This window comes from Hibiscus syriacus, unplaced genomic scaffold (assembly GCF_006381635.1).
Source record: "Hibiscus syriacus cultivar Baekdansim isolate YM2019G1 unplaced genomic scaffold, ASM638163v2 tig00111582_pilon, whole genome shotgun sequence".
Taxonomy (NCBI): Eukaryota; Viridiplantae; Streptophyta; class Magnoliopsida; order Malvales; family Malvaceae; genus Hibiscus; species Hibiscus syriacus.
In genome coordinates this window covers 156,186-166,171 of record NW_024063126.1, presented here as the reverse complement: position 1 = coordinate 166,171, position 9,986 = coordinate 156,186, and the positions used below count along the sequence as shown (strand labels likewise).

The 9,986-nt window shown below is 34.0% G+C and overlaps 1 protein-coding gene and 1 pseudogene across 2 annotated transcripts; one reads left to right on the top strand and one right to left on the bottom strand.

The window, feature by feature from the left end:
• Nucleotides 1–1,296: 1,296 nt before the first annotated feature.
• On the top strand, nt 1,297–2,913 carry LOC120165194 (annotated as a pseudogene).
• A 67-nt stretch (nt 2,914–2,980) lies between these two features.
• On the bottom strand, nt 2,981–5,470 carry LOC120165139. 2 transcript variants are annotated; one of them, XM_039174722.1, is made up of 3 exons: nt 4,584–4,669; nt 3,441–3,612; nt 2,981–3,345 (listed from the first exon to the last, which is right to left on the bottom strand). In XM_039174722.1, the coding sequence occupies exons 1-3, from the start codon at nt 4,652–4,654 to the stop codon at nt 3,151–3,153; spliced, it is 438 nt and encodes a 145-aa protein (XP_039030653.1). In that variant the 5' UTR covers nt 4,655–4,669; the 3' UTR covers nt 2,981–3,150. The 2 variants fall into 2 exon arrangements, with proteins under 2 accessions (XP_039030653.1, XP_039030655.1); XM_039174724.1 differs by lacking the exons at nt 2,981–3,345; nt 4,584–4,669 and adding exons at nt 4,812–4,892; nt 5,007–5,470 and having other exon boundaries at nt 3,478–3,612.
• Nucleotides 5,471–9,986: the final 4,516 nt, after the last annotated feature.

The following is a 9,986-nucleotide window of genomic DNA, read 5'->3' as shown; positions in this document are numbered from 1 at the left end:
AGTATTATAAAAAGAATTAAATTCTTGGAATATATAGATTTTAAAAGTTAAAACTGCTATTTTGTTTGATCATATTATATCCATATTTCATTTTTAACTGTCATTACTAATTTAATGACCTTAAGTGTATTTTATCCAAAATAAAAACAAATGAATAAAATGTTTTGATACTTATGGATAGAGTGATGAAATGACAGTACGAAGAGAATGAGTGATTAAGCACGACACGTTATAAGAGGGAACAAACACTTGATGAAACGTGACACTTGTAAAGTCCACCAACAATCATTATCTTCTTCTATTTATATATAGTCTAAATCATTCCTATTTAAAATTTTATTTTTTTTCAAAACAAATTAATTCTTGACAAATAAAAAAATCATTAGAGTTTTCTTTACTTTTAAAAAATCCAATGTAGTTGTTGTATTTTTTTTTTGTTGATGTAATCTTCAAACTCAAAAAATAATTTTAATATGGTCCTTTAATCAATGTTTTTTTCGTCATTCATCGTTGCGGTGATGATATAATAATTTATGGTATTGACGTGATGATTTTCGATGCAAACGTGGTAGTTCATCTGTCGTATTTGAGATATCAATTTAACTCATCTATTATGTTATCCACCACGTTATCAATTATTGTAGATTGTCACATCAATATCGTGAACTGTCACATCGGCACTGTGAACTAGAACGTCAGTTACTCAAAGACGAAAAAAATTAATCAAATAATCACATTAGTTTTTTTAATATAATGGCCTCTAATACAATTTCACCTTAATTCTTTATACAAACAATTAATATTAACGAAAATCATATAATATCCAATTATTAATAATATGTATCCCATTTCCCATATAACCTGGTATATCACGATCTCTTTTATCTCCAACACAAAATTCCTAAAGTAAAATGCCAAACAATTTAGGCCTCCATCTCCATGTCCATGCAGCTCAAGATCTACAAAGAAAACGGTTGTTATAATAATATGTCTCAACTATCTTGCATGAACCATGCTACATTGCACATGAATGTCGACAAATCAATACGACCACACCTGGCTCAGTTTAGTGTCTTTGACCCTTTGTCGTTTGTAATTAAATTTGTTGATTTCCAAATATCAGTAAGCAAGGACAGAAGTCAAACACGAGAGAAGCGTGAAGAAAATATAATCTATAGCAAAAAGGTAGACGAAAACTGATGACAGATTGATGGGATTTGCGCATACGATCACTGTTGAGTTATATAAAAATGGCAGTGGAAAATTGTAGAAAGCAGAAATTTATACATCAATGGAAGCAAGCTCTTTAGGCTCAACTTAGCTCTTTTTTTTGGCAATCCATCGATTCACTGCTTTTACTCAACATTTGGTGTTGCAGTCACTTTCCCAGTTTCCCCTACACAATCATACCTACAGAAACAAGTGACATCACTGCTTTCTTTTTTTTTCTGCTCCATCACTGTTCTTTGCAAAGAAAACGTAAAGGTAACGTCTTCTCCATGTCTTTGCGTCTACCTAACTTGCATGCTTGAAAAATCCCACCTTTTATATGTTTGCCTTCAAGTTTTAATCTTTCGCTTCATTGAAGAAGCTTAGCTTTTGATTTTTGTATCCTTTTGTTACAAAATCGCTGTTTCTAACCATGAAAGGCAAAGCCGTGGAAGTATATAGCAACGGTTTCGTCCAAGATTATAGCGTTCCATCGGATCTTCCTTGTAAGAAACATCCACAATCATCTCGATCGGTATATGTGCTTATTGTCTCAAGGAGCGTTTAGTGAAGCTGGTTTGCTCCGATTGTGGAGAGCAGCGGCTGTCTTCATGTTCCTGCTCTGAAATCTCCTCCAACCCTCGTACATTATGCACCGGTGAAGTGGGCAGTGTTGGTCGTGTCTCGTTCTTGATAGAGAATGAGAACAGGGACCAATCTCTTCTCAACCCGAAGCACAAAAGCAATAGTGGAGACAAATATGAAGATGTTATCTTTCTCAAAAAGTAGCAGTAGCTGCGTTGAGATCAAAGGAAGACAGGGTTCTGGAGATTCGGAAGGCTGTTTAGGAAGAAGAGGGACAAAGGGATGATCAACGAGAAGAACGATGTGTGGGTCGTTGATTACAATGGGGTGTCAAGGTCAAGGTCTCTCTGTAGTTTCAGGGGAAGTGGGTTCTTCGGTTCGGAAGATGGAGGTGACTCGATGAGCTTTTCGGCTGCTCGGAGTTCTTCGATTTCGGCTGCTCGGAGTTCCAGTGTGAACGGTGGTCTGTGTGTTGACCCCGAAAGGAAAAGCGGGTTCAGCGAAGCAGAGCCGAGGAAAAGCGGGTTCGACAGTGACAGAAGAGACGGTACTTTCGTGGAGTCGGACGTTGTTGCTGCTGATATCAAACCAATGAGAAAACCGGGGGTGTGCTGGATCTTGATGCTGCTGGTTTCAGTACAGCAACAGGCGTGTGTTTTCTCTGAGAGAGAGTTATTTCACCGGTGGGGATGATTCGGGCTTCATCGACTTGAAATTCGAGTTCCCATTGGAATCCAAAGGAGATATCGATACCCCTGCTTTTGGCAGCATGAGGAGTGCTGTGGATGGCGGTTCGAATTCTATTCAGAATGGCTTGGTTGGTGATAATGGGATATTTTGTGGTGGTGGTTCATGTAGGGTAACAGTGAATGAAAGAGGGATCAAAAGGAGTAGAAAAAGTTTCAAGGGATGGAGATGGATTTTCAGGCACAACCAAGATTGGAGCAGTACCAGGAAGAAAAATGGGGAGCTTATGGTCAATCATTGAATAACCCTAATCAAGTTTTAGATAAATGTTTCAATACTTTTGTTTTCCGTGGTATTTCATGCGTATGCTTTCACAACCTTTTGTCAATGTAGTTATGGTGGTCATCAAGTAATGAAACATAAGTTGGGTCATGTAATGGATAGTGAATTTGGATACTTGATATAATTTCAACATGCAAAAAAAAAAAAAACCTGGATATCAAAGATAATACTTCTTAGATTACCAACAATGCCTCTAAAAATTCAGTGCATTGTTTTTTTCTCATTTCCTCATTGTCAAGTTGTGAAAATACAAAGAGGCAAAAGCAGTTTGAGCATCACGATTCTAAATATGTACATAATACATTCAAAATGAACGATTACAAATTTTTAAACAGAAGGGCCAGACCTTAGAACCCTTTCCAATTTCTCAGCCTTGATATAATCTATTTCAGTGAGAGGGCCTGCCGGAAAAGGGGTGATTTCGACAGTAAGATGAGGGGTTGGAAGCTCGTCAAATAGAGCTCTAACGTTGTTGCAACATACACTTTCGCCGTGTGCACTCTCCCTCCTTATCTGGCAACCCTGCAGACAAATACAATGTTTCAAACTAAGTGGTTCCATGTTGTATCCAAGATCGAAAGGATAGTGATAAAGCTATTGTTCTAGACTTCTATCACCTTGTGGGAACTGGCGTCAGTGAAATGATCATCATCAGAGAGAAGGGATGCAACTGCTTTAAGTAGTCGTCGGCCTTCAGATTTGGAAGGGACCCTGTAGTTTCTTTTAAGTGTCCCTTTTGTGGTTGGATGCCATTTGCTCACCAACTTTCTTTTATCAGCTGCTCCTTGTCTACAAGGAAAACAAAGTTAATTGTTACAACGATTTGAAGTAGATTTAATTGAAGCAACCAATATTTTTTTTGCCCATTCAGCTTTTAAAGCTCAAAAGCTGTGCCAATAGCAATCCCTAAGAAGCTGTACTACAATTAGATTTACCTCAAATTATCATGTGCATTAACAGTTTAATATCAGCATGCAGTCTGCTACATGAAGGAACAAGCACAAAATAATTACTTGTTTAAACCAAGAATCTATGCAATACAAACTCCATAGACTCGGTGCTCCAATAGTTTTGAATTCCATCTTTGTAACCCTAGTATAAATAAGCTGTAAAAATATTACAGCCACAACTTATCATTTTTATTTCTTTGAATTAAAAGAACACAAGAGGTTTCCCTTAACGCTAAGTTCTACTTGAGTTCCATCTTTCCTACCAGTGTGTTCAGCCTTATTTCTTTTGATTATTGTTGTTTTTCTTCTTATTAACATCAATATTCTTGTCATACATCGACACAAAAAAGAACTCTGGCACTCTCAAATTTGTTAAGTTTTAAGATATCATTCACAACTGCAATGCAAAGCAATTCTAACATTTTAAAATCAAAGTAGAACACCTATGTGTTGTAATTGGTTCTCTTATCAGCCGCAAGAGGTACAATGTCTAAAAGGTTCGGGTGATAAACTATTTTAACACAAGAATAAGTGTCCTGCAACTTCTCAGTAGAGATGCACATGGAAACAACAACAACAAATGGCCGAATAAAGCCATTCCACAGGTTTGTAAACTCAATTAAAATCACTGCTTATCCTTCCAACAATTTCATAGTTATCGGTACTCCTTTATCTTATAATTTGATTGACCACAAAATGGAAAAACACTAAACCATTGGTGCATTGATGATCGCAATGCTGCATTCATTTAAAGGGTTGAGCAAACGTTAGTAGAGCTTAAGACTTCATATAAGGGGATGGGATTTTTACCTCCAATGGTTCAAATCTTGGAGAAATGTTTTGTTCATCCAAACTAAACTCAAACCTCTAACAGGATTCATTTATCTGTTTCATTGAACTTGCACGTCTCAAACGTGGAGGCAATTAAACAATTAACCTTTGATCTTGATCTTACATTTGCAAAAACATCTTTATCAACATGCTTGAAACAATTGATAAAATTGGTAGAAAAATAAAGAAAAAAAGCCATAAATTAACCTGGTCTCCCTCGTATATTCTCCAACCACTTAGAGAAACCCAAATCAGCACTCTCCCCAACAGTTTCACCACCCTCCATCCCTAACCAATGAAAACATAAAAGCAATGAAATTAAAACCCAAAAAAGAATAACCAGAAAGTAGTTAAAAAAAACAAAGAAAAAGTCGATCTCGATACAAAATGTAGAATGATAACCTGAGATAAGTGGGTTAGCCTGAGATCCAGCTAACCCAGACTTCAAAAGAGCGTAGTAAATGCAAAGGCGACCGGCCCAGAGGACGGGAGCCTCAAGCATGGAAGCACGAATGGAAGTAGCATACCCGGGCGAGAGACAGAGCGGTGATGTTCTGTGGGAAGGTACGATAGAGAAGATGGGGAAAAGGTCTTTGGGGAGTAAAAGGGAGGGCTTTAGGGGGTTTAAGTTGGAGTGGATTTTGGAGAAGGTTGTTGAAGGTGAAAGGAAGCTGCTTTGAACGAGAGAGGGTAACATTTCTCGATTTGTTTTGGTGGGGGTTTTGACCTTATATTTGTATAACAACAATGGAGCTCCGAATTTTGGGGTTTCACTGTATGACTGAATCAAAGTGGGAAATGGGGATGGGATTTCGTTAAATGGGAAGGATTTGGGAATGGAGAAGGAGCATTGTGTTGGCTTTCAGTATTGGAGCGTTGTGGATAGAGATAGATACGTTATGCAGTGAAGGACAAAACAAACGGGCTTTGCTAATGCCGTTAGCAGCCCGATGAAAGGAATTGACGCACCACCTTATCCTCCACTCCCATAATAATATCTCGGCTGAGCCCAAACAAATCCACCTGTTGATAGATGACGCTTCAAATAAAATTATTTAAATTTATAAGTATGTTTTTAATTAATATATTATAAATTTTAATTTCAAAAATTATAATAGCTAAATAAAAGCATTACAAATCTTCATAAAAAATAATGCCATCTAATTTTTAAAATAATACAAAATTTTAGTTATAATACTATGATAAATCTAATGATTATTTATAATATTGTAATAAATATTTTATATTTTTTTTAAAAAGTTTAATGGTCAAAACACTTATTTAATTATTTTGTAAAATTAAATATTATAATAAAATTGAATAATTATTTTATAATTTTTAAAATTTAAAAATTTCATTTGATAATAGTTTGGAGACCTCAATATAATACTATAGTGTAAACATTACTGAATGTGTTGACTTAAATTAGATTATATTTATAAATAGGACTATAATAGTCGAAGAGTAGCAAAACTGGCGGTGACCACTAAAACCAAGAGGCCACCACAAAGAGAAGGGAACACGGACAGCAGTCAATCTGCACATAGGAAAGTAGAAACAAACCATCAATTTGTGTTAAATTCAAGGATAAACTACGTGATTAGTACCTAAATTATTAATTTTAGTCCGTTCTAGTATTTAAATTTTTAATTTTTTTTAAATCATATTTAACGTTTACTTTTTATTTCATTTTCGCACCCTTCCTTTAAAAATTTAACGTGTTTAATACATAAACTATCAGTTTTGATCCGTTTTAATACATTTAACTTTTAATTTTTTTCCAAAACTTAAAGTTAAATTTTGAACAGGATATTAAATGAAATAAAAACTAAATTTTATGTATTATTTTAAAAAGAATTAAAAGCTTAGATACTAAAATATATTAAAACTAATAATTTAAATACTAAACACGTAATATACCTTAATTTCAAATGTGGACAGTAAAGTCTGATCTAAACATGTACGATTTTATAACTTGGTTCTGAATATGAGTTTTGGTAGCACCGTGATATTATAACGTGATCGTTTTTGTTTCATTGGGAGCCTACGTATATTGAAATAGTTAGGCATGCGCACTTCCACGAGAATACTAATACTTTTAATATATAATTAAAAAAATATGTTATCAGTTTTATTATTATTTAAATAATAAAATTGATAAAAAAAAATTATTTAAAACATGATTAATTCTATTTAAATCATTAATATTTTTTAACATTTTCGATAAATTATCCAGTAATAAAAAAATTGATAGAAAAAATAATAAAATCTATAGCGATTTACTAATTTTATTAACAAAACCAATAAAATTTCTAATAATAACAAAAATAATAAAAATAATAATATTTTCGATAAATTTTTATTAATTTTATTATTTAAATAATAAAATTGATAATATATTTTTTTAATCGTATATTAAAACTGATAATACATTTTTTTAATCATTTCCTCATTTACACAGTTCCACTATAAAGTGCAGTTCCAAAAGCAGGACTGATCTGGGATCAAAAGCAGAAGGCTGCCAAAAGGACGAATCCATCACAGCACGCTGCAATTCAAATAATAATATTACCGAAAATGTCTTAAAATATATTGAATACACTAAATTTCGTCCTTATATATATATATTTATATTATAAATTATATTATATATTTATTACATTTTTCTTTTCTTTTCAGGGCCCAACAGCACCAGGTCCAAACCCACGTCAAACCCGTGTAGACTTAGGGTTTCCAGAAACCCTAAGCGCCGCATGCCCTCCCTCGATCTCATCCAGCGCCGTTCTGCTCAAGGATACCATGACCAAATTCCTTGATCCACAGCCCCCACGAGTCTTCGCCATACACGCCTCTATCCCCCGTGCTTCTCGGCAACAGCCAAGATCGTGGACGTGTGGGACTCCAACCAACACGCTTCAACCCACCGAACCATCCGGCGCGAGAGTTTCGGTCATCACCAACAAACACAATAACATTAGTGTTTCATTAGGAGTTAAACTCTTAAAAAATAGAGCCCTATATTGTACTATAATAAATGTGGAAATCAACACAGAATGGTAGAGGGATTATAGGAGAAATACCAGAGAGGATTAGGCACAGGAATACAAGCAAACAAATCGACCAAAAGGCTAAAGTATTTGTACTCGTTGAAACGATAAATAAAAGAGAAAGGTATTTTTTTTACCTTCGTTTTTTAGTTGGCTTTCGTTGCATGCTTGATGTTTTCATTTCATTTGAAACCAAGGAAAACACCTTCAAGGAGGCTCGGCCGATGAACTCTAGAGGAAGGTTCGGGGTTTTAAAACCCAGATCTATTCTCCTCTGAGGCCATTTTGCAAAAACAATGTTTATTTTTGAAGAGGGAATTCAAAAAGCTTTTGGAAAAGTAAAATTTTTGGGTTTTGCCGCCGATGACTGGCAGCCGGCGCCAATCAGAGGCGGTCGGTGAGGCGGTGCCATCGGATTTCTGGGTGTGGGGCGACTGTGTTCTTCATTATGAAGAACACAGATGAAAACCAGAGAAGAAGAGATGGGGTTGCTCTCGGGCGAGAGAAGAAGAGAAAATGAAATTAAAAAGCATTTGATCCGTTTATATCAGATCCGCGTTTGCAATAAATTAGGGTAAACTACCCTTTTGGTCCCTCGTAGCTTTTAAAGAGTTATTTTGACCCCGAATTTGCTTTTGAATTGGTCTCTAATTCTGATTTTCTTTCACTTTAGCCACTTAACTTGTTTTTTGATTCAATTTAATACTTATACTAACCTTTTTTATTTATCCCATATCATGTAATTATATATATATATGTACGTATTTTCTATATATTTCATCTATATACTTAGTGTTAATACATATATATTTTTAATTAACCTTTTTTATCTAGCTACTACATCTTATAATTTTATACATTATGTATTTTTTATTATTTACCAATCTTACTCATTTTATCTTATAATTATATTTCTATTAATATTTTTTTTTTCTTTTTGGTATTTACATATGTATATACATATATATATATATATATATTCATTTTACCTATTATTGATATTTTTCCTTTTTAATACTTTAATATATATATATTTCTTGTTTCATTCATTAATTATTTATTCCATTTTTATTTTATTTATTTCCCCTTTTACTTTTTACTATTATTATTATTTATTTATTTATGCTATCATATTATATTTTATTATTATATACGTATATGTATTACTCATTTTTTACTCTTTATTTCTATATATCTTTTATGTATTTTTTATATTCTACATATATATTTTATTTATTATTTTCATCATTATTATTTCATTACTATTTTACTATTATAATTGTTATTTTATTATATGTATATTACGCATGTTTTTTTCTTTCTTTTTTTTCATTTTCATTGCTTTATATTTTATTTTATTATGTGTATTTTTTTATCCATTTATATTTTATTATATTTTCTTCTTTTTCTTTATTTGTATTTTCGTTTTTTTTCCTTTGCATATTTTATTTTTATTTAGTCATATTTCGTTTTTTTTACATTATTTTTTTTTTATATTGTTTCGTTTGTTCGCCCTATTTTCTATTTTATTACTTCCATTACCTAACCCTTTCCTTGGCTTTTTGAGAGAACTTCAAACAATCAGTGGTAAGCAATTTGGATCAACATTTACCTTTTAATTTAACTTTCAATTTCTTAATTAAAGACAACTGGAAATTACAGTACCGAAAGGGCAGTTCAAGGGTGCTAGCCCTTCCTTGACTGTAACCGACTCCCGAATCCGACACATCTCTGGTAAGACGCAGATCAGGTAAGAAATAGGGTATCCGATCAACCCATTTATTTTTAAATAAATGATCGGTGGCGACTCCAATCCACATTTTCAAGTCGTAGCCCAATTCCGGGGCCCAACCGAAAGACGGTTCCGACAGCTTGGCGACTCCGCTGGGGACCACAGGTAAGTGAGTCAGGCTAAGGTAATTTCCAGTTGTCTTTTTAACGAAAAGGGTAAGTTTAAAGTTTAAGGTAATATTTCGATCCTTATTACTTATTTTTGATTATATTTTTCGAGTAAATAGTTGGACTGACCGTTTTCTAATGATTTCAGCTTTCCAAACATTTTCATCTAAGGCTCTAAACCCGAGCTCCGAACCCGTTTTAAGTGGGGGTGAAAGCGACGCCTTCGTGTGAATTTATTCACCGTATGGGCCTAGCAAGTAGCCTTCGGGATTCATATACCTTATGCCTTCGTGTGAATTTATTCTCCGTATGGGCATAAGGGAATGTGTCCTCTCGAGTTTAACTTAGTCCACACAAGCCTGTGATGGGTTCGGACTAAGGGTCTGGTCGGTCCAAGGGGGCGCCAGCAAGGAGAACTCGAGTACCGTTTTTAGAA